Raw genomic sequence first — 26,386 nt, 5'->3', positions numbered from 1 at the left:
AGGGTCCCGGTGCCCCGCACGTCCCACCGGCCGTGACCTTTGCCGCAGGTCCAGCCAGGCTGGGCCCTTTGGGGACATTTTGCTCTGGCTGCTTCCCGCCGGCTCTTGGCAGCGCCGGTGCCGGCCAGGCGCGCGGGGCCGGGGCAGGAAACGGCCTGGAGCAGGGACAAGCGGAGACGCTTTTTAAACAAGGGTCTGAGTCACGGGCAGGGATAAACCCGGCGGAGGGGCTGGCACAGCCACGGCCCCGCAGCCCCCAGGGGCCTGGGGACCCTCGGCCCCAGGCAGAGGCGACGTGTAGGTGCCCAGATCCCACCCAGGGTGAGGGGTGGCTGTTTTTTGGGGGGGGGGGGGGCTGCGCTCCCAGACACCCCCCCACCCCCACCCCAAACACACCCAGCCGGTCAGGTGCTGCGGAGGTTTATTGGGGTCTCTCATCAGGGGGAGCGCAGGCTGGAGCGGGGGTCCCAGCGCTGGGGGTCCGTCAGCTCCCACGGCACGGGGCGACGAGCAGTGCTGGGGAGGGGAGAGAGGCACGGGGGGTGAGGACCCCCTCACCGGCACCACGGCTGCACCCCATCACCCCCCAGGAGCACCACGGCCAAGCCCCCATCACCACCCAAGCACCACAGCCGGGCCGTTGTCACCCCCCAGGAGCACCATGGCCAGGCTCCCACTACCCCCCAAGCCCCACCACCCTGTCGCCCCCCAGGAGCACCATCGCCAGGCCCCAAACACCCCCCAAGAGCACCACGGCGGGGCCCCCATCACCCCCCAGGCACCATGGCCAGGCCCTTGTCACCCCCAGGAGCACTACGGCTGGGCCCCGCTCACCCCCCCTCCCCCAAGAGCCCCACGGTGGGGCCTCAAACACCCCCCAGGCACCGAGCGGAGCAGGCAGCGGAGGGCAGGGCACTCACCCATGGCGCAGGGGCGGGCAGGGGGTGCCGGGGGTCCCACGGCATCGGGGGGGGGGTGCTTTGTCTAGTCCAACAACTCACGGATGCACCAGCTGCAGAGCAGGAGGTAGACGCACTCCCGCAGCAGCCGCAGCAGCCAGGAGCCCAGGCGCAGCCCCAGGGAGGTCTCGGCGGGTGCCGGCAGTGCCACCACGCGTGCCATTCGCCTCCGAGTGCCCGGCGGACGGGACGCCGCAGCCCGGTGGAGGCGCATGGCCGAGGGATCAGCAGGGTCTGACAGGGGGAGGCAGCCGCACCGACACACGGGTCCCCGGTAAACGCTGGAACAAGCTCCATTCTCTGCGCTTCAAAAGCTTCCACAATAGCGGACACGGGGAGCGGGCACTGCCCGGGGACACTTTTGTTCAGGCAGAGCTGGCCTCACCCCCGTCCTGCCCCCGCCAGAGCCCCGCGGGGCTCGAAGTGACCAGCACGGCCAAGCGCGAGCACGATGCAGACCACGGGCTGAGCGCAGCAGGTTTATTCAGCGCTGGCAGGCAGCAGGTTTATTCAGTGTCATCCCCAGCAGTGCCAGGGGTGTCCGTGGGGGAGCCAGCTGCCGGCAGCGTCCCAGCAGAGCCTCTCCGAGTGCGGTCCACGGGCCTTCACTGGCGGGAGGTGCGCTCATCTTCCTCATTTTCCAGCTCGTAGGCAGGCCGGTAGCTCTCCCGGCCCCGGGTGTCAGTGTAGCGCAGCGCTGGGTTCTTCAGCGTGTTGGCCATGCTCCCCAGGGAGGTGTAGCTGCGGAGGGAGAAGGCGGCTGCAAGGCTGTGCCCAGGGGCATCGGCCGTGCCGAGCAGGGAGGGCAGCACCAGACACTCACCCCTTGTCATAGAGGACGCAGTAGGGCACGTAGAGCTTGCGCAGAAACTCCCAGATGTCCCGGTAGGTCCAGTCCTGCAGGCAGAATTGGGCAGGGATTGCCACAGAGGCGGGCAGGCTGCCCCCTCGCCCCCAGGGAAGTCAGCCACCCCCCCCTCCAAGAGCACACGGGAGAGCCAGCGGGTCCCCAGAGCACCCTGTCCCTCCCAGCACCTCCCCAAACCCAGGAAAAGCCCCCGGCGGGCAGGAGCGAGCCCTGCCTGACAGCACCAGGCAGCTTGGCTGCAGCGAGGGGCACCCACGACCGCACAACAGGGCAGGAGATGCTCTGAGGAGAGGGGGAATTGGGAGGGAAGCCCTCTGGGATGGGGGTGGATTCGTGCTGGCTTCCAGCCCTGGCATTTAACCTGCCACACTCAGTCCCCCGTTGGGATGAGCCTCATCCGCCGCGCAGGTGGAGGCCACGTACCAGCAAGGGGTTCACCCGCATGTACGGGGGCCAGTCGGGGTCAGTCATGCACATGGGCATCAGGGTGCGGGAGTAGGGGTCTGTCCGCCGCGTCCCCATCAGGACAGCCTCCAGCTGCGGCTGCTGCTCCTTCAGGTGGGCCAAGGCCTCCCGGATGGAGCCCTCCACTGTGCAGAGCTGGATCTTGTACCTGGTGCAGGCAGGACGGGCAGCTGCCTGCCGGGCTGCGGGAGACACTGCTCACCCTCCTGCCCGGCAGCCCACCCCCCTCTGCCCCATACCTCTGGACAGTCGCCTGGATGAACTGCTCCATTTCGGGGAAGGGGGACACGATGCGGATGTAGAGCACCTGCAGCTTCTCCTGCCTCATCGGGTACCGCCTGGGGAGAGACCCGTCGCAGCTGGGATCCAGCAGACAGCAACCGGAGGCAGAGCAGCCCCCCACTCCCTACGAACTGGGCCCCAAGAATCCGCTCTTTTCCCCAGAGCGGGGCAGGGGAGAGTCCCGGAGCCACAACCGGGGCCCATGGGACCCCCTCACCCCTGCCCCAGGCCAGGCCGGCAGAGCCCCGTGGCCGGGTACCTCTCCACGGCGGCGTGGACGAGGTGCAGCAGGGCCGTGCAGTCCTTGCCCCCGTTGAAGCCCACGCAGAGCTGGGCCAGGCTGTACTGGTCCAAAGCCTCCTCGATGGTCCGCAGTGCTGCTGCCACCTTCTGCCCCAGGGCTGAGCCTGCCGGGAAGGGATGGTCGGCGCCTGCCCGGAGGCCACGTTGCCCCAGTGCTACCCCAGGGCCTGTGGCACCTTGCCCTCCGGGCATGATTTGTCTCCAGACACACCATGGAGACAAGACTTGTCTCCAGACACACACTGCCGGCATCACGGCCTGGAGCCAGGAGCTTGCGCAACCCGGAGTTCTGTGCCACGGATGGGACCAGGTTCCTGCCTGCACTGGGGAACCGCAACACTGCTCCCCCTAAGGCACACTGCGCTCTCTGGGACCTGCACTGGCTGGCCCCAGCTGGGGTTATGGGTCGCACTCCCACCTGTGTGGGACGAAGCCCACTGCAGCTGCAGCACCAGTGAAGCTTCAGCACCCCTCAAGCGCCCCACCACACCAGAACAGGCACATTCTGCTCCCAGGCCGGTCTCCCCAGTGCCCCGGCCCTGCTGGGCCGCAGGGGTCTGCGCAGGAGCAGCGCAGAGGCACCGAGCTGTGTTACAGCAGCGCTTCTGTGTACCTGACTCAGCCAGGCCATAAACCTCCGCAGCCGCTGGCGAGACGCAGTCCGTCACCAACGGCACAACAACGCCCAGTGGCAGCTTTTCCATCAAGAAGCAGTAGGCTTCCTCCAGGTCCTGCTCCGATTCCGAGTCCAGCGTCAGCTTCACACGGTAGTAGTTGCTGGCCCAGTCCGGGTAGGAACCCAAACTGACACGGCCCTGGAAGGTGGCGTCGGCCTGGTCCAGCACAGGCGTGATGAGGATCTCATCGGCCGCCACATAGATGGCACGGGAGTGGAAGCGGGTCTGCTCACTGCGGAAGAGGTGGGCAAGGCCGTCCAGGGCACGCTCCATCAGCGCCGGGATGCCAGGGAAGATGTAGACGTTGCGCACGCTGACCAGCGGGTACTTGAAGGTGCCGCCCGTGCGCCCGTCGGTGCCGTAGTTGAGGCGGGAGGACTCGGGGATGCGAGCCAGCTTCATCTCGGGGCACTGCGCCTCCGTCTTGCCAAAGAACTTGTGCACCAGGGCCACCAGTTCGGGGTGGGGGGCAACCTTCTCCCCAAAAGCCCTGGCCACCGCCTCGAAGGTGACATCATCGTGCGTGGGGCCGATGCCCCCCGAGGTCAGCACGTAGGTGAAGCGGGCGGCGAAAGCGGCCACCTCGCTGGCGATGGCCTCCACCTCATCAGGCACCACGGAGATCCGGGCCACCCTCACGCCCAGGGCCCGCAGCCGCCGGCACATGAAGAAGGAGTTCGTGTCCTGCGTGTGGCCCTGGGGACACGGGGACACGCGTAAGAGAGGGGGGCCTCGGGCCCGCCCGGCCCCGACCCACGCAGCAGGCCCCGGCCCTCCCGCCCCCGCCCGCACCTTGAGGATCTCGTCGCCGATGACGATGATGCCGGCGGTGGCGGGGGAGACCCGGGCCGCCGCGGGGCCGGAGGCCGCCATGCAGCGGACGGCGACGCGCAGGGCCCGGCCTGCTCTCAGCACCCCCCACATCGGCCCGGCCGCCCCGACGGGCCGCGGCACCGCCCCACGCCCTCATTGGCCGGGCTGCGTGCCCGTCAAGAGGCGCTGCCGACGCGGATTGGCCGGGAGGCGGGACCTGCGTGGACGGAACCATCGCAGCGGGCGGGGGCAGGGCCCGCTCCCCCTTCGGTGGCCGTGGGTCCGCCCGGCCGGCAGGGGGCGGGGCCACGTGCCCCTACCGGGAGCTTCGGCTCCCCGCCCCCCCCCCCCCCCCCCCCGCGATGCCCGGAGGCACCGGGACCCCCCCCCTCAATCCCCTCCCAGGCACCGGAAGCCCCCCCAGCCCCGGGGAAGCCCTCCCATGCTCCCGGTCCCCGGGAGCAAACCCACAGTGCCCAGGCAGGATGCTCGCAGACACCGGGAGCGAGCCCCGGTGCCCACCCCCCTCCCCCCACCCCCCCCCGCACGGCACACAACAGCTCCTGAACATCCTTTTATTGAAGCTCAAGGCGGGAAAGGCCCCCCGGTACCGGGGGCAAACCCCCGCCGGGGACGGCGAGGCAGCGGCGGGCGCTGTCCCGGCGGGGCGGGGCCGATCATGTCACTTCTCCGGTTTCTTGGGCCGCGGGCGGCGGAAGAGCAGGATGTGGGGCTCTGGGGAGGGGGGGGTGCGGAAGATGTGGGACTCCGAGGGACCGGGGGGACACACGGGAGAAAGGGGATGTGGGTCCCCGGGGAGAACATGGGGCTTGGAGGATTACAGGGCTCGGAGGAGGTTCATGGGGAGGTTGGGGGGGGATGGAGAGACATGGGGGGGGCCCTAGGAGGGGTGAAGTGGCATGGGGGCTCAGCGGGGTTGGGGCAGGACATGGGGCTCAGGGGGTTGGTGGGGACGACGCAGGGGTGGGGTTTTAGAGGGATGAGGTGGCATGTGGGGCTCGGAAGAGGATGGGGGGCTCCATGGTGGGGACAGGGGGGGAAGATGTGGAGCTCAGGGGGACACAGAAGGGGCATGGGGTTCAGGCGGGGGGCATGGCTCGGGGGGGGATGTGGGGTGAGATGTGGGGCTCAGGGGGGAGGATATAGGGCACATGGGGTTGGGAGGCTGTCAGGGGGGATGTGGGGTGGCTGTGGAGGTCCCAGGGAGGCAGGGAGGATCCCGGGGGGGTCCCAAGGGAGATCCTGGGGGGAAGTGGGGTGGCTGTGGGGGTCCCCAGGGGGGCAGGGAGGATCCCGGGGGGCTGTGGGGTGGCAGGGGGGGTTCCCAGGGGGGATCCCGGGGGGATGGGGGGTTGCTGTAGGGTGGCTGCGGGGGTCCCAGGGGGGGATCCCGGGGGGCTCCTAGGGGGATGGGGGGGTCGCTGTAGGGGTGCCGGGAGGGGATCACGGGGGGCTGTAGGGTGGCTGTGGGGTGCCAGGGGGGATCCCAGTGAGATGTGGGGTGGCTGCGGGGGTCCTGGGGGGTCCCGGGGGATCCTGGGGAATGTGGGGTCGCTGGGGGGGTCCCGGTCCCGCCCCCCCCCTCACCTGGCTCGTGCACCATGTAGTGCACCCAGCCCTGGCTCTGCTGCACCCCCAGGTTCCGCCACTCAGTCTCGGAGAGCAGGTGGGTGCGGGGCACCAGCCGGGCCAGGTCCTTGGGCAGCACCACGTGCCTGCGGCCCCAACTCAGCCGGGACCGGCACCGGGACCGGCAGCCCCGGCACCCCCCCGGCTGGAGGACCCCCCCCCCCCCCCCCCCCACCACCCCGTGGAGCTGTTAACGGGACCTGCCCCCTACCCCGGTACCGAGACACACACCCCACCCCGCCTGCCATCCACTGGGGAACCGTTACCGGGATAACCCCGCTCCCACCCCACCGGGGAGCCGTGACTGCCCCCCCTCCTCCAGCGAGCCGTTAATGGCGGCCCCCCCCACCCCCCCGGGGAACCGTGAGTGGGACAGGCCGCCCCCTAGGGATCCGTTACCGGGACAACCCCCCCACCCAGGAATCCCTTACCGGGACAACCCCCTTCCCGCCCCTCAGGAAGGCGTTACCGGGACACCCCACCCCCCACAGGGAGCCGTTACCGGGACAACCCCCTTCCCAACCCCCAGGGATCCGTTACCAGGACTTCCCAACCCCACTCCCACCTCGCCCAGGAGCCGTTACCGGGACACCCCTCGCCCGGGAGCCGTTAAGGGGACACTCACCGGTACTCGAACTCCTCGTCGTCGTACTTGTCCGAGTAATAGATCTGCTTGTGCGCCATTGCCGCCGGTCCGCCCCCTTCCCGGCAGCCCCCGCGCACCCCTCGCCTCAGCGGGGCCGTTGGCGCCCCCACCCCTCACAGCGCTTTCAAACGCCGCCGCCCCGCGCGCCCATTGGGCCGCGCCGCCGTGCGGGCCGCGCGTCAGGGGGCGGGGCGGGCTCCCATTGGGCGGGGCTGGCGGGGCGGGGCGCGACGGCGGCGCCGCTACCCGCGGGTCGGGCGCGGCTCGCTATTGGCCCGCGCGTCACGTGACGGGGGCGCGGTGAGGCCGCGCTGGAGGGCGTGGGCCGGAAGTGAGTGGCGGCGCGGCGGGGGGAGGGCGGGCGGTGCGGCCGCCGGGACCGGAGGACGAACGGCGCGAGACCCATGGTGCCCCGGTGAGCGCGCGGGCCGGCCCGGGGCGGGGGGGCCGCGCCCGGGGGCCGCGGCGGGGTCGTGCAGCGGCCTAGTGTAGCCCCGTGGGAGCGGCCGGCGCCCCGCGGGGTCCTGGGCTGCCGGGGCGGGCCAGGCCCGGCCCCTCGGCGCCGGTGCTGAGTCCTCCCCGCCCGCCGCCGCTGTCTTCCGTTGAGGCGACTGGGGGTCCTGCCGCAGCCGTCCCCGAGGCCCGGTACTGCTTCCCTCGGTGCTGCGGGGCCTGGCCGCCCTTCCCTGCTGCCCGGCGGGGGGCACGGGCCTGGCCCCCTCCCCGGGGCGGCCCGGCCGGGGCCGGGCTCTGCCAGCCCCTCGGTTGTCTCCAGGTCTTGGGGTGACATCGGTGCCCTGGTTCCCCCGCCTCACTGTGCGTGCCCGGGGCCACTCACTGGGCTCCGGTTTGCATTGCTGCTGCCTCCCCGTGCTCGGGGCCGCGGGAGGGAGACCGGCTCGAGGGGCGCTGTCAGGCCTAGGGAAACCCCCAGACTGGCGTCGCCCGCAGCGGGCACAGGGCACCGGCTGGGTTTGGAGGTGTCCTTGGCCTCTGCAGTGCCTGGGCCCTCCTGCACTCCAGTATCCAGCCCTGCCTGCGCTTTCAGGCTTCTGAGGGTGGCAGGGGGCGAGTGGCCGGAGCAGACCTGGCTGTTGTGCCCAGGGCTAGATATTCCCCCTCGCCAGCCTTTGCCTCGCCCCTCCCAGCAGTGTGGTGTGTCCATCCATCGCAGGCTATCAATTCTCCGCTTGAATCTCTCCCACGGGGTCACCCCCTTGCTGGGAGACCCCAGACGTGGGGTGTGAGGAAGTGTGACCAGGGCCCTGCCCGCTGCAGAGGCCTGTGGCCAAAGGGCAGCTCTTGCGGCGCTTGCCAGGGCCGCCCTGGCCTCGTCCTGTTCCGGGGGGTCAAAGACACTGTCTCTCCCCAGCCGAGCAGGGTCTGAGGATCCACCCATAGCCCTTTGGTGTGGGAGTACAGTGGCTGGGCTGCCTGTGCCCCCTGGAGCTGTGTGGGGCAGCATCCCCTCAGGGGGGACACAACCGGGCCCCAAGGAGGCTTCAGTGAGGCTGAGCACCCCGGGTCGGGGTCCCAATCCTCCTTCCCTGTCGCCAACCTCGGCCCCAGCATCCAAAGGGCCTTGTGGCCACCTTTGCTCGGCAGTGAGTGACCTGGCGTGGTGCTGCTGGGCCCTGCCTGGGGCCAGTCTGCGCCGCTGCGCTTGCCAAACCGAGCCCTTCTTATCTCGCTGCCTCCCGAACTAATTGTGTTAGTGCCCGCCTGGGCTCCGGCGCTGCCTTTGCAGGCCCCAGATAAGGGCACGATTGCTGCAAGGAAGTAAATCATGTTTGCTGCCCTGCGCTGCTCGCCTGGCCTTGACCGCATCGGTGTGGGGGTGGGAGCGGGAAGGGCAGTGTCTCCGGAGCTGCTTTTGCTTCGCTTGCCTTGTTTTCCCCTCGCAGAGCTTCCTGCCCCTCCTGGCTTCCCTCTCGTAGCCTCTTTCCATGACTCCCTTCTTCACTGCCCTCCTGGGAAGGAGGGGACCGCAGACGCGGGGGCTCTGCACGTCCTTTTGCGGCGAGGTGCCAGCTGAGGGGGTGGCAGGAGGGGGCAGCTCTGCCCCCCTGGGCTGCCTCTGCTCTCCCCCCAGCCTTGCGTGTGGCCTCTCAGCACTGGTTTTGGGGCCAGGCAGGGATCGGCTCTGACGCTTGTCTCAGGTCACAGAGTGACCCTCAGCCCCCAACGCCGTTTGGTGAGGCCTGAGCAGAGCCAGGTTCAGTCTCACGTTCCTGCCCCAGCGCATCCCAGCTCCATCCTCCCTCGGATGGGAAGCAGGAGGCTTCCCTGGCTCTTGCGCCTAACGCGTCGGCAGTACGTTGTGCTGCTGCTACGGCCCCGTCTGCCTGCAGTCAGCGAAGAAGAGCAGGGTCTGCCTCTTGGTGCCAGGGCCACCGCCTCGGTGGGCCGGGGCAGGGCTGGCTAACTCCCTGTTTGTCCCCGAACCGCAGGTCGGAGTGCCAGACGAGAGGGGCTGTGCGTTTCTGTTCCCTGCCCGGGGCCTGCCCTGCCCTCCGCCGGCGATGGAGTATGTGGTAAGGATTCGGTGGAGGGCTAAGTGGCTTCGGTGGTGGATCCTGCCTCCCCGCTCTCCCCGCTGGCAGGGCCCCGGCCTCCTCCCCAGGTCTCCACTGGCATCTCCAGGCCCCTCTTCTGAGCAGCAGAGAGGTTGCACACAGGAATGTGTAGATGCTGTCAAGACGTTTGGGGGAAAAAACAGCTGTTGGTTAGATTTGAGTGTTTTTCTTTGCTTCCCCCCTGCCCTGGAGGCTTGGGGGCGGCTCCACTGCAGCTGCTGTGGGACCGAGGGGGTCTCCTGCCCCGGACCAGGCGTGTGTACGTGCGGCAGCGTCCGGCTGCCTGCTCGGTTTCTTGCCAAACCACTGGCGTGTTCCAGGTCTCTGACTCAGCTCCCAGTTTGTGTTTCCTGGGAGGATGTCAGGCGCTGGCCTGGTAGCAGGGCCCCAAGCGTCCCCTCTCCGCTCCTCTTCCTCGCCCCGGGCTGTGTGTGAAGTCCCAGCCCCAGGCGCCCAAAAGAAGCCCGCGTCCCTCTGCCTCTCCTGCACGCAGGGAGGATCCGGCGGATCCGGCACCTCTCCTTGCTGCTGGGGTGCGGGGAGCGGCTGGGCCGGGAGGAGCTCCTCGGGGGCGGTTGTTCTGGCTGCTCCGCTCGTCCTCCGCTGCAGGGGCAGGAGCTCGCTGCTGCCCTGTCTGCCTGCTGGATCGGGCTCAAGGGCTGCCTGTTCAGGCAGGGCTGTTCTGCGGCTCTGCAAGTGTCTCAGTTTGCCTTCTGCACTCCAAGCCCCCTGGGAAGGAGTCTCGGATACTCTGGGGGGGGGCTCTGGGGTTGGGGGGGCTGCAATGGTGGCACCTCTGGTCTCTGAGAACTGGGAGTGACGATATGTCTTGTCCCCAGCTGGTGCAGGCTGGTGAGGTGATGTGGGCTGGCTGGCCTCAGAGGATTCTGATAAAATCAGAAATTATTCCATCTTATAAAAGCAGAGGTCTGTGTGAGCAGGACGCTGCGGCTCCTGGGGCGCGCCAGCCCCTCAGTGCGTGTCGGGGACGGCTGCTCCGAGCCCTGTCGCCTGTCTGGGTGACAGCCAGGACCTGGGGTGGTGGGAAGGGGCCGAGGAGACCCCCCTGCCCCTGCTCAGTTCCCTCCTGCTCTTACCCCGGCAGGGGCCTGGGGAAGCGTCGGGGCTCATGGAGCCCGTGCTTCCATGCCAGGGGACCCGCAGCCCCATGTCCGCCAGCCGGCCGGGCCCTCATGGGCAAACCCCACTGCCCCGCGCCCCTTCGACGCCGCCCAGCTGGGCTCCCCCCGGCAGCTGGGGGCTGCGGCTGGCCCCTCGCCGGGCTGGCGGCTTCCTGGCTCCCTGGCCCCGGGCTTCCTGCTTTTCTTTAGAGCAGTGGCACTGCCGGCCACGGGAAGGTCACAGCGCCGAGCGGCCGGGGGCCCCCGGCGGGGACGAGAGCGTCACGGGACGGCTGGTGTGGGCTCTCTGCGCCTGTGGGATCGCCGCCGCCGCTGCCGTCGTCGGCTGAGGTGGGGGCTGATGCTCGCGGAGGCGGTGTGTGCGGCCGAGGCGATGCGCCGGTGCTGGGAGGAGGCGGGTGACGGACCCGCTGTTGTGAGCCACAGCCCCTCGCGCCGTGCAAGAGGCTATTTCCAGCTCCGTCCTGGCTTCCATTTCCCTGTCCCTGTGGCAGCATGCCAGCAGTTGGGAAGCAGGGCAGGCAGCCGCCCGTGCTGAGCAGTGCCCTGCGGCGGGTCCAAGCAGGGAGAGCATTTCCCTTGGGCTGGATTTACCCAGTTTTGGCACGGTGGCTGGTTTTGCGGAGGGCCTGGTGGCCAGGAAGGCCCTGGCCCATGGTGGGTCAGAGGGGTTGGGTGCCGTGGGGCTGCCCAAAACCCCTACTTCAACCCACGGGAAGTGGATGGCGGGGGGGAGAGCTTTTGCCTCCCGTGGAGGCTGGTGCGGATGAGGCCATGGAGAGTGGCGTGGGTGCGGGCGGTGCGTTGCGGTGGGTCTGGCCTGCGGTCCCGCTGGCGTGCCAGTGTGTCGAGGACGGGAGAGTGGGGGAGACTTGCCCCTGACACCCCCGACCTGCCTGCGGGGGCTCTGCCAGGCTCCCTGAGGCCGAGGTTCGCCCCCCGGCGTGCTCTCGCCGCATGCTCCCGCTAGCTCCGCCTGTGACCTTGATTTTTTCTGCTCCAGATCCGCGCTGGGTCCCCACCCCTCGCTGGGAGCCCCTCCTGCGCTGCGCCCCAGCCCGCACGCAGCCCCCGCCGCGGGCAGAGCCTGCCCCGCCGCCCGTGAGTCAGCACGGCCCTTCCCGGTAGCGGCAGCCCCTTCTGCTCCTTCTCCCGGGAGGAGCCGCCGCTCAGCGCCATCCGGGATGCGGGAAGCAGCAGCAATTAGCAGCAGCCGCTTCTCCTGCCGGCTCCTCGCTGCAGCCGGGAGCCTGCGCTGAGCCCTCCTTCGCCCCGCGGACAACCCACCTGTATCCCGCTCCCGGGCATCCTCCTGTTCCTTCGGGCGAGATCCGCACCCAGAGCCGCTCTCTCAAAGGACTGGATGTCTCTGCATCCCAGGCAGCTGCGAGTGCTGGCGGCATCTCAGCATCGCGGCCCCCCCAGCTTTGGGCGCCGCTCCCCCCGGCAGAGCCCGGGGAGCCAACGGCGGCTGCCCACCGCCGGCACGTGGGCTGCGTAGCGCTGGCGGCCACAGAAGGACCTTGTTCGCTCCTGGACGGTGCTTGGAGCAGGGCTGGGCTGGGCTTGGATGCGCTCTGTGGCTGCCTTGTCTCCGGGCTTTAAATATTCATGCTTTTGATTTCCTCCTAGCGGCAGCGGGGCAGCGCAGGGGCTGGAGCGGAGGGCAGCCGTGCCGGACCGGGCCGTGGGGCTTGAGGACCTCCAGGCTGGGGGTCGAGCGCGCTGAGCCCCCGTCCCCGCACCGGCAGCTCCCCGGGGCGTAGCCGCAGCCCCGTTTCCTCCCCACCGCGGCGGGAGCAGGGGGTCGCTCTCTGTCTGCCCGGATCTGCACATCCTTGCTGACGCCGATCGGGATCGATCGGCTGCGACGGCACGGAGCCGGGCAGCCCCCGGACCTGCTGCCTGGCGTCCCGGGGCCGGCTCTCCCTGCCAGCCATGCCGGGCGGGCACGGGCCTGGCACGGAACTCGGCCGAGGCTTGTGCTTGGGGGGGGTTTCCCGGCGGCTGCAGGCGCTCGGATTCTCCATGGGGCCCCCGTGAGACCCGGCCGGCTGCCTCCACCCCGGAGCTGTGCGGGCCGGGCCGGCCCCGGCCCTTCTCGCCTCTCTCCGGCATGGATCTCCTGCAGAAGAGCAAATACAGCCACCTGCGGAACGAGTCCGTCTCCTCCCTGGAGGAGGTGGTGGGGGGCCTGGGGGTCCCGGCCTCCCCGGTGGAGTCCCTCGCAGGCACCCAGTCTCTGCCTGGCTCCCTGTCCTCCTCCTCCCTCAGCCCCGCGGCGCCTCTCGGGGAGCTCTCCCCCGAGTCGGAGGACAGCCCCACCACCCTCTGCTCCTTCTTCCCCAAAATGGCCAACCTGAAGCTCTCGAACCCCGCCAACCTGCTCAGCCTGCGGGGCTCCTCGGCTGGCGGCAGCCCAGGGGACCCCGGCCCTGCCGGGACGGTGGCATCAGCGCCGGGGGGAGCTGCCGGCTCCGATTCAGCAGGACCTGTCACTGTCTGTTCCCAGGATATGAACAAGGGAGGGAAGAAGACGCGGGTGGAAGGTGGCCAGCTGGGGGGTGACGAATGGACCCGCCACGGCAGCTTCGTCAATAAGCCCACCCGTGGCTGGCTGCACCCCGATGACAAGGTCATGGGCCCCGGGGTCTCCTACCACGTCCGGGTGAGTGCTGGGGACTTGGGGGTGGGGTCACGGTGGGGATTTGGGGACTTCCTGGCATGCTCCTTGGGGGTGGCAGGTGGGCACTGGGATTCCTGGAGAGGTCGCTGCTGCGGAGCTGGGGGGCTCAGGGCCCCGGCCCCCTCCTCAGCGGGGTGGGGAGCAAACCCTGGGGCCAGCCGGGCTGACCCTGCTCTCTCCCCAGTACATGGGCTGCGTGGAGGTCCTCCAGTCCATGAGGGCTTTGGATTTCAACACCAGGACCCAGGTCACCAGGTGAGCTCTGCCCCTCCCCGGGGGCTGCTGCTTTTTGGGGTGGGGGTCCGAGCCCCACACAAGCCCCTGGTGGCACATGGGGCTTTTGGTGGTGGTGGGGGGGGGGGGGTGGTGTCAGGCTGCCTGCAGCCCCTTCAAACGTTAATGCCAGCGCGCTTGCCCCGCTTGAAGATCCTCCAGCTGGCGCTGCCCGAGGGCTTCCTGTTTGTCACCCTGTCCCTTCTGCGCTGGTCCCCGCGTCCTCGGTGCCGTTGTTGGGGGGTGACGGGGGAACGGGGTGGGACTGACGTGGCGCTGTGCTCCCCGCAGGGAGGCCATTGGGCTGGTGTGCGAGGCCGTGCCCGGTGCCAAGGGAGCCGTGCGGAGGAGGAAGGTGAGGCCGGGCTGGGGAGCTGCCGGGGGGGAGCGTGCTGGGCACGGGGCCGAGGGCCGGACTCCAGCCCAGCTGGCCATGCCCGGGCTGGGCAGCCTGGGACGCTGATGTCCGCACCGCAGCTCGGGCCAGCGGAGCTCGGCGGGAGCGCTGGGGAGGACGAGGGGCTCGTCTCCACTGTGGAGGGCAGCAGGACGTGCCCCGTCCCCCCACAGCGGGGCTGTGTCTGGCCCAAGGACCACCTTCCCCATGCTGCTGTTGCCCCTAGCCCTGCGGCCGCTCCCTGAACTCCATCCTGGGCAAGAGCAACCTGAAGTTCGCCGGCATGCCCATCACCCTGACCATCTCCACCAGCAGCCTCAACCTCATGGCTTCTGACTGCAAGCAGGTGAGAGCGGGGAGCCGGGGGGATGGCTTCAGATGAGCAGGAATCCTCGTGTCACCCCACCTTTGGGTCCTGCTGGGGCAAGGGATGTCCCCAGCCTTCCTCGGGGATGTCTGGGTGGGTTACGTGACCTGCTGAGTGCCCACCTGCCCGTGGTCCCCGGGGCTGAAGGAGTCGGAGCAACATCCCGCATGCTTTGCAGGATCCGTCCTGGGGAGTGCGAGACCCAGGTCTCCTGGTTTTGACCCCACTCTCAGTGGCCCCGCTGGTGTCCCAGCCCTTTGCCCGGTGGCCTGTGACTCATAACCAGGGCTCCAGGGTCTTGTAAGCCCCCATCATGGGCCAGCCCCGGGAGGAATGTGGCAAGCAGGAGGTGCCGAGGAGCTCCTGGCTGCGCCCGACAAACTCTCTGCCTTGCAGATCATTGCCAACCACCACATGCAGTCCATCTCCTTCGCTTCCGGAGGAGACCCGGTGAGTACGCGGTGTCCCTGTCCACGTCTGCCTTGCCCCGTGCTCGCCATCGGTGCCCCTCCTGCCCCCTCCCCAGCAGCCTCCTCTCATCGCCAGTGTCTCGCCCGCAGGACACAGCCGAGTACGTCGCTTACGTTGCCAAAGACCCCGTCAATCAGAGAGGTGAGGATGCGGCCGAGGGTCCTAAGTGCCAGAGCCCCGTTTCATGGGTGTTTAGGCGCAGCTCAGCAGGGTGGGGAGGGACTGGAGCCCCCCGAAGGGAAGCTCTGGGGTGCACAGGGCAGGCTGGAGGGGTGGGGAGCTTAACGTTGGTTCCCCGTTGCTATCCCGCCATTCCCTCCCCAGCCTGCCATATCCTGGAGTGCCCCGAGGGCTTGGCGCAGGACGTGATCAGCACCATCGGGCAGGCCTTCGAGCTGCGGTTCAAGCAGTACCTGAAGAACCCCCCCAAGCTGGTGACACCCCACGACAGGTAAGGGAAGGAGGAAGGTGGGAAGGTGTCCCAGATTGGTTTTGGAGTGGGGACGCAGCCCTGGCTGCTGGCGGTTGCTCACCTGTGCCGTGTCCCCCTCCAGGATGGCAGGCTTTGATGGCTCTGCCTGGGATGAGGAAGAGGAGGAACCGGCCCCGGATCACCAGTACTACAACGACTTCCCCGGCAAGGAGCCTCCCATCGGGGGGGTTGTGGACATGCGGCTGCGGGATGGGGCTGCTCAGACCCCCAATCACTTGGGGGCCACACTGGTAAGGCTCCTGGGCACGTCCTCACGGGGAGGCTCCACAATACAAGGGAGGTGCAGGGACCCCGACCAGGCCGCGGGCTCTTTGTTCAGGGTTCTTCCATCACGAGAGCGGTGGCACGTGTCTCCCCAGCACCTCCAGCAGCCCGGGGTGTGGGGAGTGGGAAAGGATGGGGAGCACAGCGGGGGGCTCATCACCCACATCTCCCTGCAGCCCGTCGGCCAGACGTCTGGCGGGGACTACGACCCTCGGAAGCAGCACGCTCCTGCCCAAGGTAACGTGACGGATGTGACCAGTCCTGCTCTGCTTTCCTTGGGGTCCCCAAGTGCTCCGACGGCCAGCACTGGTGTTGGGGCCAAGGCAGGCTGGAACCCAGCTGACCGCAGTCCTCTTGGCAGCAGGGAGAGAGAAATACCCGGCTCCGGCAGGCGCCTCCGGCCGCACGGACCTGTTCGATGACCCATCATACGTCAACGTGCAGAACATGGATAAGACACGCCAAGCCTCGGCTGCTGCCGCCCCTGCGACAGCCAACGGCAGCACCCAGAGAGACCTCTTCGACATGAGTGAGTGGGACGGTGGCCGGGGCCGTGCCTGCGCTGGGGGGGTGGCTGTGAGGTTGGTCACGGACCCCCTCGCTCCTGTCTCCCTGCAGAACCCTTCGAAGATGCCCTGCGTGTCCCCCCATCTGTGCCCGTGGGGCTGCCCCCCGCCCAGGTGGTGGCCTCCATGGAGGAGCAGCTGCGACGGGAGCCCTGGTACCACGGGAAGATGAACCGCAAGGAGGCCGAGAAGCTGCTGAAGGTGAACGGAGACTTCTTGGTGCGGGAGAGCACCACCACCCCGGGCCAGTACGTGCTGACCGGCTTGCAGGGCGGGCAGCCCAAGCATCTGCTGCTCGTCGACCCCGAGGGAGTGGTGAGTCCGCGTAGCACCGGGGACGGGGGTTTGGTGGGGGGGTCACAAGAGCCACCAGGGCACGGGGCTTCCCCGCTGCTCCTCTGGGCTGGTTCAGGGGCAGAGAGGGCACGGGCGGGAGCACGGGGAGCTCCCCCCAGGTCGGTGCCCAGCTCGTGGAGGTTGGTGGCATTGTCAGCCTCCTGAGTGTCCCTTTCGTGTCCCCCCCCCTCCAGGTGCGGACGAAAGACCACCGCTTCGAGAGCGTCAGCCACCTCATCAGCTACCACATGGACAATCACCTGCCCATCATCTCGGCCGGCAGCGAGATGTGCCTGCAGCAGCCGGTGGAGAGGAGACTGTGAGCGCCCCAGGGGCCCCCCCGGCCCCGCTCCCTGCCCCAGGGAGCCCTCGGACTCTCAGCCGGCTGCTCTGCCCGGGACTGAGCGTGGACTTGGCTGGGGTCCGTCCCCTTCTGCCCCAAGGAGCTGGTGGCAGCTGAGGGGGGGCTGCCTGCGGGGCAGGGGGGGGCTGCTCTTGCCAAAGTCCCCCTGTCACCCCCCTGGCTCCAGCCTTTGCACAGCAGCTCTACCAAAGCCTGGTGTGGGCAGGGGCTGCCAGAGCTGAGCCCCCCCGCCCCCGAGCGTGGTGGTGGTGGTGGGGGGGGAATGGACAGACGGACACCCCGGCCTTGGCCCCTGCCCACTGGCCCCCGTGGGGGGCCGCAGGGGGCCGCGCTCCCCTGAGCGCCCGCTGTACCGATCACTTGACGTGTTACTCTGTGCCTTACCCCGCGGGTCCCGCGCTCCTATGCAATGCCGGGGGGGCCGGGGCAGACCCCCCCCCTGAAAGCCCCCCGCACCCCCATCCCCGGCCGTGCCCTCTCCCGGGACGTGCTGCTCCTCTGCACCCCCTCCCTACCCCCCCCCACCGGGGTTCGGCGGGGCCCGGCCGGCTCCGGTAGCCCCGGGGCGGGGGGGCGGCGGGAGGGTCCCCCCCGCATGCACGGTGTATTTCCCCCCCTCCACCCCGAGCCAAAGCGCAGCCCCGGCTCCCCCCCCCCTGCCCCCCGGGGCCCTGCGATACCAAAGGAACCGGCGGTTAGTATTAAAGTTGGTATTTCTCTATTTTTCTCTATTCTCACACCGTTCGGTTGGGGGCGCGAGCACCCGGGAACGGCCCCTCCCGCCCCGGGGCGGTGTCGGTGTCCCCTCTATCGGCACATGGTTCCTTCCACCACCACCCCCCCCCCGGCCTTGCAAATGGTCCGTCCCACTCCTTCCGCCCCCCACCGCGGGCGCTGCAAATGGTCCGTCCAGCACCACCACCCCCCCCCCGCAGACCCCCTGCCCGAACGTTGCACATGGTTCGTCCCGCTCCCCGGCGTCCCGCCCCGCGCGCGGTGATTGGCTCCGCGCCGCCGCTACTTCCGGTTCCGGTCGGCGGCGCGGCGGAGGGGCTATGGCGGCGGGCCGGCTCTGAGGCCATGGCGGCCCCACACGCGGAGAAGCTGGAGGGAGGAGGCGGAGGAGGTGGAGGAGGAGGCGTCCCGGCCCCGCCGCCCCCTCCGGGACCTCCGCACCCCGCGGGAGGCGCCGCCGCCGGCGGGCCCGGCCGGAAGCAGGGGAAGGCAGGTGAGTGATGGCGGCCGGGCCGGTGTGTGTGGGGGTGAACGGGGCCAGGCTTCGGTTGACGCGGTCCCGGTTGTCCCCGCAGGGCTGCAGATGAAGAGCCCCGAGAAGAAGCGTCGTAAATCCAACACGCAGGTAGGACCGGGGGCTGCGGGCGACGCCGGGACCGGGGCCGGGGCCTCCGCCCCGGCCCCGGTCCCGGCGCCGCCCGCAGCCCTGACCGTCGCCGTTCCCCCCCTCCCCACAGGGCCCGGCCTACTCGCATCTCTCCGAATTCGCCCCGCCGCCCACCCCCATGGTGGATCACCTGGTGGCTTCCAACCCCTTCGAGGATGACTTCGGGCCCCCCAAAACCGGGGCGGCCCCCGCCGCCTTCCTGGGCAGCCCCGTCCCCTTCGGCGGCTTCCGCGTTCAAGGGGGGATGTCACCACAGGTGCCCCCCGGCTACGGCGGGGGTCCCCAGCCCCTGCGGAGGCAGCCACCCCCTCCCTTCGCCCCCGGGCAGATGGGTCCAGCGTTCGGTATGCCCCCCCAGAACCCCGGCTACGTCCAGCCTGGCGGCATGAGCTTCCCTGGGCAGCCCTTTGGGCAGCCCCTTGGACAGAACTTCAGCCCCCCCGCAGGGCAGCTCATGCAGGGGCCCGTGGGGGGCTTCGGGCCCATGATCTCCCCCACCATGGGGCAGCCACCCCGGGGGGGTGACATGGGTCCGGGGCCTGCCCTCAACCCCCCCGGGGGGCCGGCTGTGGCTCAGCGTTTTGGTCAACCTGGCAACCTCTTTGGACAGTCACCCCTGCAGCGCCCTGGGCAGAACGTGCCCCCTCTGCCCCCCACAGCCAGCCCCTTCCCGGGGGCCGACCCCGGCTTCCCCCCAGGGGGTGAGGAGGGGGGCAAGACCCTGAACCCACCCCCCAGCACCTTTGCCCAGGAGACACATTCAGGCTCCCCTGCCGCCGCCGTCAATGGGGCCCAGCCCCCCTTTGCCCCTGGCAGTGCTGCCCGCGCCGCCGGCACCCCCGAGACCAACAGCCTCCCGCCGCCTCCCCCTGGCAAAGCGGCCGGCGGGTCAGGCCACCAGCCACCCCCGGGGCTAGTGTACCCCTGCGGAGCTTGCCGCAACGAGGTGAACGACGACCAGGACGCCATCCTCTGCGAGGCATCCTGCCAGAAGTGGTTCCACCGGGAATGCACCGGGATGACGGAGAACGCCTACGGGCTGCTCACCACCGAGGCCTCCGCCGTCTGGGCCTGCGACTTCTGCCTCAAGACCAAGGAGATCCAGTCGGTTTACGTCCGGGAGGGCATGGGACAGCTGGTGGCCGCCAACGACGGCTGAGCCGCCCTCCCGCCGCCGCGGACACCTTCCCCTGCCGGTTTAGGACCAAACCCCCGTTTTTTTGTAGCCGTTAACCCCCCCGCCAGCCAGAGAGACTACACTGGGCGCTGGTTCCTCACTGGGGGCCAGCCGCAGCTGGCTCCTGGGCCAGTGCTGGCCGCGCCGTTGCCATCCCTTTGCTGCGGGGGAGGCTCCGGTGTATCGGTCCTTGGGGACTGAGGCTCCCTGGTGCCCCCCAGCTCTGCCCGGTGCCTTCAGTACCCTTGCGGGGGGGGGGGTGTGTGGGTGTGATCCGGTCCCTGCTACCATCCGTGACTCCCCGCGGGGCTGCAGTGTTCCCAGTGCCCCCCCCCCCTCCCCCCCATGTGCATGGGACAGTCCCGGTGCCCCCGGCTTCTCCCCCCCCTCCCCCCGGTGCTCGGGGCACTCCCGGTCGCCCCCCCCCCCGCCCCCGTTTTAGCCGATCGTTAATGGAAACTTTTTGTACCGTCGCTATAAAGCTCTGGAACCCGCCTGTCCGTCTCTCGCTCCGCTCCCGGGTTGGGGGGGGGGAAATCCGGTACCGGCGGGGCCCCGCGTACCCCCTCCCGCCCCCGCCACCCCGTTGGTCCCTCGCTGCCGCCGCCCGCTCCCATTGGCTGCTGGTGTCACGTGCGCGCCCCTTCCCGAGGGCGGCGACCGGCACCGGCGGAAAGTTACCGGGAGGGACTGAAGTTACCGGCGGGACCGCGGCGGCGGCACCAGGTACCGCCCGGCCCCCTCCTCGTCGTCCCCCCGCGTCCGAGCCCGCTGTCCCGGCGGGGCGGGACCGGGAGCGGGGCCGTGGGGGGCCCGGGCCGTTGCTGCGCAGCGGGGCGGCGGGCGGGGCCCGGTGCGTAGGGATGGGGGGGTGTCACCGGCGGGGCCCGGGACGGTCCCGGGTCTCCGGGGGGTGCGGGCGGCCGGGTGCTGCCCGAGGACCCACCTCCGGTATGGCCCCGGTGCCCCCGCGTCGGGCCCCGCGGCCCCATCCACCTGCCGGGCGGCATCACCGGCTAAAAATACCCGCGGCGGCAGCTGCTGTCGGGGGGGGGACACACGGGGGGCTTCGGCCGGGGCCGCTCCCCACAGCAGCCGCGGGCAGGGGCTGGGGACCGGCCGGCGCGGGGAGCGCGGCTCTCCCGGTGACACCCCGGCGGTGCCGGGGGCCGGGCACGTCCCCCCGCCCGTCCGTCCCTCCGTCCGTCTGTCCCTCCGTGCCCCGATCCCTCCATCCCTCCGTCTCTCTGTCCGTCCATCTGTCCCCCCATCCCTCCGTGCCCCCATCCCTCCCTCCGTCCGTCCGTCCTTCCGTCCATCGCTCCGTCCCGTCTGTCCCCCTGTCTGTCCGTCCCCTTGCAGGTGGCTGTCCCCATGGCGGAGGACTCAGGCTCCCGGGACTCGGACGGCAGCTGGGTGCTGGCGGGCGGCGAGGTGAGGGACCCCCGGAGCTGGGGGGCAGCGGGGGGGGCCGGGGACAAAGGTGCCACCCGCGCCCCCCCCTCCCAGGGCCTGCCCATCGACACGGTGGGTCCGGAGCAGGATCCGGCCTCTCACGGGGCCGAGGATGAGGAGCTGGAGGAGGAAGAGCAGGAAGGCGCCCAGGACCCTGTCCCAGGCAGGTGGCCACCGTGGGGATGGGACAGGCCCGGTGTCCCCCCCGTGCCACCGGTTTACCACTGCTCTTTGTGTCTCTGCAGCCACCGTCACCAGGCAGACCCCGTGCCCCGAGGACGCCGGGCTGGGGGTGAGCCAGGGCGCTGGGGGGGTTGGTGTCCTGCCCGCCCCGAGGGGACGCCTGAGCCCCCAGCACCCGTGTCCGCAGGACCTGGAGGACTGTGGGGACACGGGGACAGTGCCCACCCCGGACGGCTCGGCAGAGCCCGGCACGACGGATGGCGGGGAGCCGGAGGAGCCCGATGCCGAGGCTGAGCCAGGACCCTGCCCTGACGCCCCCAAAGCAGGTCAGGCCCCAGCAGGGGCCGGGAGGGGTCACGCTGGCAGTGCCGGGGTGCGTCCCCTCCCTGCAGGTCCCCCCATCCCTCCCCAGGGCCACCGGCGGAGGAGGGGAGCTGCACCAGCAGCGACGATGATGTGGAGGGGCTGCGGCGACGGCAGGGCCACGAGCCCCGGCCCGGCCCCCCTCCTCCTGCGCCTGCCCTGCACCGGGGGATGCCGGACACCGGTGATGAGGACGGGCTCAGCATGAGCAAGTACCTGCTGGGCGCCCTGGCGCTGGTGGCCGTGGGGCTACTGGTCATCTCCGGTGAGTGGGGGTCCCAGGGGCAGAGCGGGGGTCCCAGCATTCCCCTCATTGTCCCTTCCTCTCCCCAGGTGGCATCTACGACCCGGCTGACGGTGAGTACGGGGGACTGTCCTGCCCGGGCAGGGTGCAGCCCCGTGGCAGACCGGCCATTTGGCTGCCGTCTGATGTCCCTGTGGTGACATCGGGGTCCCTCGTCGGTCCGGTCCCTCCCCAGGCCCCGTGGAGAGCGTGGTGACCCGGGACGTGTCTGCCGAGGAGCAGGAGTTGCCGCTACCTGCCGACGGCAATGTAAGGAGCGGGGTCCGCCGCGGGGCTTAGCCCCCCGAGCTGGCAGCATCCTCAGGGCTCCCATCCTGCCCCTCCCCAGGACTCGCAGCAGAAGCCCCCCCCATCGGACGCTGGGGACCCCCAGAGCTTGCAGTCTGTCACCCTCCTCCTGGACAAGCTGGCCAAGGAGAACCAGGAGATCCGGCTCATGCAGGCGGAGCTGCAGGTGGGCGAGCACGGCCGTGCCCAGGGAAGCCGGGTGGGGGTCCCAGCGCCACTCTCCCGCCCCGGCTCACGGCGTCCCCGCTGCCTCCCCAGGCCCACAAGGACGAGCTGCGTTCCCTGCTGCAGAAGAGCGAGGGGGAGGCGGCGGCGGCTGGGGCGCAGCAGCAGAGCCTGGCCGCCGAGAACGCGCGGCTGCGCGCGGCGCTGGAGCGGGAGGCCACCGCGCTGCGCGACGCCCGGGCCGAGCTGCAGCGCCTGCGGGCTGCGGAGGCGCCGGGCGGCCACGGGGCCGGGGCACCGGCGGCAGAGCAGCCCCCCGGTATGGGCGCCGCAGCCCGTGGTGAGGACGCGGCGCGGCGGGAGGGTGCCTGGCTGGCGTCGGTGCGGCGGGAGCTGGCGGGGGCCCTGGAGCGGGCGCGGGGTCCCGGGGGGCTGGAGGGGCTGGCGGAGGAGCTGAGCGCCCTGGAGCAGCGCCTGGGCCGGGAGCTGGAGGCGCTGGGGGCCGAGCCCTTCCCCGGGCCGTGGAAGAAGCCGTTCAAGGCGGAGAAGAAGGAGAGCAAGCGGCACAAGCGGCGCGGCACCGGGGGGGACCCCCACGGGCGGGAGAGGAGGGAGCAGGGCAAACCCCACGGGCACGGGAAGGACCCCCGGCCCCCCCAGGAGCACAAACAGGGCAAAACCTGGGGGAAGTCACCCCACGGTCCCCCCCGGCGCGGCCCCCGCGAGCTGCCATCGCTCAGTCGGTACCGGGCACCCCAGGGCTGCTCAGGGGTGGCCGACTGCGCCCGCAAAGAGGGTCTGGAGGTGCTGGGGGCCGCGCTGGAGCCAGTGCAGAAGGCGCAGTTCCTGCGGTTGCTGGAGGGTTTCATGGGGCGGCTGGGCTGGGGGGAGCATTTCGGGGGGCTGGCGGGGCGGCTGGAGGGGGTTTTCGGGGCCGACGGCGTCTTCGCCCACGACCGCCTGCGTTTCGTCGACTTCGTGGACGACGTGGAGGAGCTGCTGGAGGAGGTGGCGCGGCGGGAGAGGGGCGACGAGGAGGCGGCCGACGGCTTCGAGGAATACGTGCTGCGGCACTACGGCGGGTGAGCCGGGGGGCGCCCGGTGTTGCGGGGGGGGGGGGGGGGGGGGCCGGGGGACTGACCCCAGCCCTCCCCCCTGCCCGCATCCCACCCCCCCCCCCCCCCCGTATCTCTTGCAGCGGCGCTGGGAAGGAGCGGAGCCGGACACCCATGGGGGGGTAGAGCCCCCGCTGCAAGCCTTGATCCAACGCCCCCGGGCATGGAGGGGTGGGGGGGTGGGGCGGGTGTGTGTCCACGAGCCGGTTTTGGGGGACCAGGGGTGTGCCCCCCCCCCCCCCCCCCCACGCACACTTAAGGCCGGGTCCCCGGCAACACGCACTGTGTGATGCTGCGCCGCCACCCGCAATAAAGTCACCGCTGGGCAGAGCGTGATGGTGTGGGGAAAAAAGGGGGGGGGCGTGGGGGGGGGGAAGGGGGGGGTTCAGAGGAGGGGGGCGGGGCGCGGCGGCGCTGACTCCGCCCCTCCGGCGGGCGGGCGGCCGCCCGCCCGCCGGAGGGGCGGAGTCAGCGCCGCCGCGCCCCGCCCCCTCCCCGGGCCGTACCACCCGGCTCCCCGCGGGGGGGGTGTGTGTGTGTGTGTGCGCGCGTAGGGCGTGGCCGGGAGGGCGTGGCCAGGGAGGGCGTGGCCGGGGCGCATGGCGGCGGCGGCGCCGCGCGCGGTGCTGCTGGTGAGCGGGAAGAGGAAGTCGGGGAAAGACTTCGTGGCCGAGGAGCTGCGGAACCGGTACCGGGAGGGCGGAGCCGGGAGCGGGGGTGGGGGCGTGGTCGGAGGCGGGGGGCGGGGCCGATGCCGGGGCCGGTATCCGGGTAGCGATGCCGGTACTGGGGGCCGGGACCGGGGCGGGTGGAGGCGGTACTGGGGGGGTGTGGCCGGCCCCGGGGTGGAGCCGTTACCGGGCCCGGTGCCGGTGCCTCTGACCCCTCTCCCGCAGGCTGGGCCCCGATGTCTGCGCCGTCCTGCGCCTCTCCGGGCCCCTCAAGGAGCAGTACGCCAAGGTACCCCCGGCTGCGCCGCGCCCTGCCACGCCCTGCCACGCCCTGCCACGCCCTGCCGCGCCCTGCCACGCCCTGCCGAGCCGTGCCAGGACGTGTTGCACCGTGCTGTGCCGTGCCACGCTGTGCCGTGCCGTGCCACACCATACTATGCCACGCCGCGCCGTGCCACGCCATGCCATGCCATGCCACGCTGCGCTATCCCATGCCGCGCTGTGCTGCGCCGCGCCATGCTGTGCTTAACTCTGCCGTGCTGCACCATCGTGCTGTGCCGTGCCGTGCCAGCCTGCTGAGCCCCTCTCCCCACAGGAACACGGCCTGGACTTCCAGCGGCTCCTGGATGCCAGCACCTACAAGGAGACGTACCGGCAGGACATGATCCGCTGGGGCGAGGAGAAGCGCCGCGCCGACCCCGGCTTCTTCTGCAGGACGGCGGTGGAGGGGGCGGCGCAGCCCGTGTGGGTGAGTGGGTGGGGGTTTTCGGCGGGGGGGGGGTGTGGGGCGCGTGGGGCAGGCGCTGACGGAGCTCCCATGTAGGTGGTGAGCGACGCGCGGCGCCTCTCGGATGTGGAGTGGTTCCGGGACGTCCACGGGGACGCGGTGCAGACCGTGCGGGTGGTGGCCAGCGAAGAGACGAGGAAGAGGAGGAACTGGGTCTTCACCGCCGGTGAGCAAGGGAACGCCACCTCCCAGAGCACGACGCCAAACCCGGGGCTGCGCTGGCACCGCCGTGGCCCCGCGGGCAAGGCTCCGCTATGCCGCCACCGTCCCCTGGCTGGAGGTTGTAGCTAAAGTCCCCCAGCTCCAGGAGGTCGGGGCTGCGGCGGGGGGGGGGGGACGGATGGACAGACGGAGGGGTGTGGGGGGGCCTCGGGGTCCTCACCCGGGCTCTGCTCCTCCCCAGGGGTGGATGATGCCGAGTCAGAGTGTGGCCTGGACCAGGGGGTGGCCTTCGACTGGGTGATCACCAACGACGGGGACGAGCAGTGCCTGGACGAGCAGCTGGAGCCGCTGCTGCGGTCGCTCCGTGGCCGGCTGTAGCTCGGTGACCCTCTGCCGGGGCTTGGGGACCGCGGCCCCCACCCGGCCCCACGGCGGCCCCCTGTTCTGCCTCCCGCCGGCCCTCCCCGCCCTGCAAATAAAGCTCCGCCACCACGGGGAGCCACCGCCACCCCGGGCCCGTGTGTCGTTTCCCTGGGAGGGGGGACCTTCACATGGGGCTGGGGGACACAGGGCCAGGGGACGTGGGCTGCTCCCCCGCCCCCCGCGTGGGCTCCCCAGCTTTTTGGGGGGGGGGGGGTCAGAGGTGCAGTTTAATTCCCGCTGCCAGGGCGGGAGGGTCGCCAGCTGGGTGCTTCATGGTGTATTTTAATAGGCTTCCAGCGGCCAATTCCCTGCGGATTATCTGCTTCCCGAGCAGACGGCTCCTGCCCTAATACCTGCTCCTCTCCCGCAACAGCTGGGGGGGGCTGGGGGGCTGCGAGGGGGGGGGTTGCAGGGTTGGGGAGGGGGATTAGGGTCCTATCCCCCACACCCCCTCGCTGTGGCAGCGAGCCCCGTGTCCAGCATCGCCCTGATCCCCCTTGGGGACATTTTGGGGATGGGACACCCAGTGTGGGAGCACCTGCTCCAGCTGCAGCTGGGCACGACCGGGGGGGTCCTGGGGAGCTCCGGGGTTGAGGAGGGGGATTAGGGTCCTACCCCCTGCACCCCGTCACTGTGGCAGCGAGCCCCGTGTCCAGCATCACCCTGATCCCCCCTGGGGACATTTTGGGGATGGGACAGGACACCCAATGTAGGAGCACCCACTCCAGCTGCAGCTGGGCATGGTTGGGGGGGGGTCCTGGGGGGCTGCGAGGGGGGGTTGTGGGTTTGGGGAGGGAGATTAGGGTCCTGTCCCCCACACCCCATCACCACGGCAGCGAATCCGTGTCCAGCATCACCATAATCCTCCTTGGGGACATCTCTGGGAGGGATGGGGACAGACACGGGGTGACCCGGCGTGGGAGCGCCTGCTCCAGCTGCAGCTGGGCATGGCCGGGGGGGGGGTGGTTCCTGGGGGGCTGCGAGGGGGGGTTGTGGGTTTGGGGAGGGGGATTAGGGTCCTATCCCCGGCACGCCATTGCTGTGAAAGCCAGCCCCGGGTCCAGGGATCACCCTGCTCCCCCTTGGGGACATCTCCGGGGGGGTGGGGGGGGTGGCACACGCGCGGACAGGGGGTGACCCAGCGTGGGAGCGCCCGCTCCAGCTGCTGCCCGTAATCTCCAGCTTCCACCGGGGGATTAGGGCGGGGGGGGGTGGGTTTGGGGGCTCGCTGTACCGTCGAGGGGAGAGCCCGGTGGGGGTCCCCGGGGGAGGGAGGATGGGTGGAACCGATGC

At 70.6% G+C, this 26,386-nt stretch overlaps 6 protein-coding genes across 12 annotated transcripts; 4 read left to right on the top strand and 2 right to left on the bottom strand.

Moving 5' to 3' along the window:
* Nucleotides 1–1,425: 1,425 nt before the first annotated feature.
* Nucleotides 1,426–4,521, bottom strand: FLAD1 (flavin adenine dinucleotide synthetase 1). The gene is made up of 7 exons (XM_054182495.1): nt 4,347–4,521; nt 3,491–4,250; nt 2,834–2,981; nt 2,532–2,630; nt 2,251–2,440; nt 1,783–1,856; nt 1,426–1,700 (listed from the first exon to the last, which is right to left on the bottom strand). Exons 1-7 carry the CDS (start codon nt 4,476–4,478, stop codon nt 1,565–1,567), a joined length of 1,539 nt encoding a protein of 512 aa, XP_054038470.1. The 5' UTR covers nt 4,479–4,521; the 3' UTR covers nt 1,426–1,564.
* Nucleotides 4,522–4,940: 419 nt separating this feature from the next.
* On the bottom strand, nt 4,941–6,753 carry CKS1B (CDC28 protein kinase regulatory subunit 1B). Its single transcript, XM_054182500.1, has 3 exons — nt 6,643–6,753; nt 5,976–6,103; nt 4,941–5,102 (listed from the first exon to the last, which is right to left on the bottom strand). Exons 1-3 carry the CDS (start codon nt 6,699–6,701, stop codon nt 5,050–5,052), a joined length of 240 nt encoding a protein of 79 aa, XP_054038475.1. The 5' UTR covers nt 6,702–6,753; the 3' UTR covers nt 4,941–5,049.
* A 241-nt stretch (nt 6,754–6,994) lies between these two features.
* On the top strand, nt 6,995–17,220 carry SHC1 (SHC adaptor protein 1). Of its 6 annotated transcripts, none has more exons than XM_054182490.1 (14): nt 7,015–7,078; nt 9,114–9,197; nt 12,894–13,049; nt 13,252–13,322; nt 13,632–13,695; nt 13,964–14,083; nt 14,501–14,554; nt 14,665–14,716; nt 14,900–15,026; nt 15,130–15,298; nt 15,509–15,569; nt 15,697–15,861; nt 15,951–16,213; nt 16,429–17,218. In XM_054182490.1, the coding sequence occupies exons 2-14, from the start codon at nt 9,186–9,188 to the stop codon at nt 16,555–16,557; spliced, it is 1,443 nt and encodes a 480-aa protein (XP_054038465.1). In that variant the 5' UTR covers nt 7,015–7,078; nt 9,114–9,185; the 3' UTR covers nt 16,558–17,218. The 6 variants fall into 6 exon arrangements, with proteins under 6 accessions (XP_054038466.1, XP_054038465.1, XP_054038464.1 ...); XM_054182489.1 differs by having other exon boundaries at nt 7,016–7,078; nt 15,694–15,861; XM_054182491.1 differs by lacking the exon at nt 9,114–9,197 and having other exon boundaries at nt 6,995–7,078; nt 15,694–15,861.
* Nucleotides 17,221–17,531: 311 nt separating this feature from the next.
* PYGO2 (pygopus family PHD finger 2) lies at nt 17,532–19,556 on the top strand. Its single transcript, XM_054182496.1, has 3 exons — nt 17,532–17,826; nt 17,909–17,958; nt 18,071–19,556. The coding sequence occupies exons 1-3, from the start codon at nt 17,556–17,558 to the stop codon at nt 19,157–19,159; spliced, it is 1,410 nt and encodes a 469-aa protein (XP_054038471.1). The 5' UTR covers nt 17,532–17,555; the 3' UTR covers nt 19,160–19,556.
* A 235-nt stretch (nt 19,557–19,791) lies between these two features.
* Nucleotides 19,792–23,291, top strand: PBXIP1 (PBX homeobox interacting protein 1). Its single transcript, XM_054182486.1, has 11 exons — nt 19,792–19,903; nt 20,540–20,611; nt 20,687–20,795; nt 20,878–20,924; nt 21,003–21,141; nt 21,228–21,443; nt 21,512–21,535; nt 21,658–21,731; nt 21,811–21,936; nt 22,029–23,017; nt 23,134–23,291. Exons 2-11 carry the CDS (start codon nt 20,552–20,554, stop codon nt 23,174–23,176), a joined length of 1,827 nt encoding a protein of 608 aa, XP_054038461.1. The 5' UTR covers nt 19,792–19,903; nt 20,540–20,551; the 3' UTR covers nt 23,177–23,291.
* Nucleotides 23,292–23,601: 310 nt separating this feature from the next.
* Nucleotides 23,602–25,178, top strand: PMVK (phosphomevalonate kinase). Of its 2 annotated transcripts, XM_054182498.1 has the most exons (5): nt 23,602–23,738; nt 23,947–24,010; nt 24,317–24,469; nt 24,545–24,674; nt 24,912–25,178. In XM_054182498.1, exons 1-5 carry the CDS (start codon nt 23,650–23,652, stop codon nt 25,046–25,048), a joined length of 573 nt encoding a protein of 190 aa, XP_054038473.1. In that variant the 5' UTR covers nt 23,602–23,649; the 3' UTR covers nt 25,049–25,178. The 2 variants fall into 2 exon arrangements, with proteins under 2 accessions (XP_054038473.1, XP_054038474.1); XM_054182499.1 differs by lacking the exon at nt 23,947–24,010 and having other exon boundaries at nt 23,647–23,738.
* Nucleotides 25,179–26,386: the final 1,208 nt, after the last annotated feature.

The sequence above is a fragment of the Rissa tridactyla genome, chromosome 23, assembly GCF_028500815.1.
Source record: "Rissa tridactyla isolate bRisTri1 chromosome 23, bRisTri1.patW.cur.20221130, whole genome shotgun sequence".
In the NCBI taxonomy this organism is placed as follows: domain Eukaryota; kingdom Metazoa; phylum Chordata; class Aves; order Charadriiformes; family Laridae; genus Rissa; species Rissa tridactyla.
The sequence above is the reverse complement of the archived record's forward strand: the minus strand, read 5'-3'. Positions and strand labels throughout refer to the sequence as shown.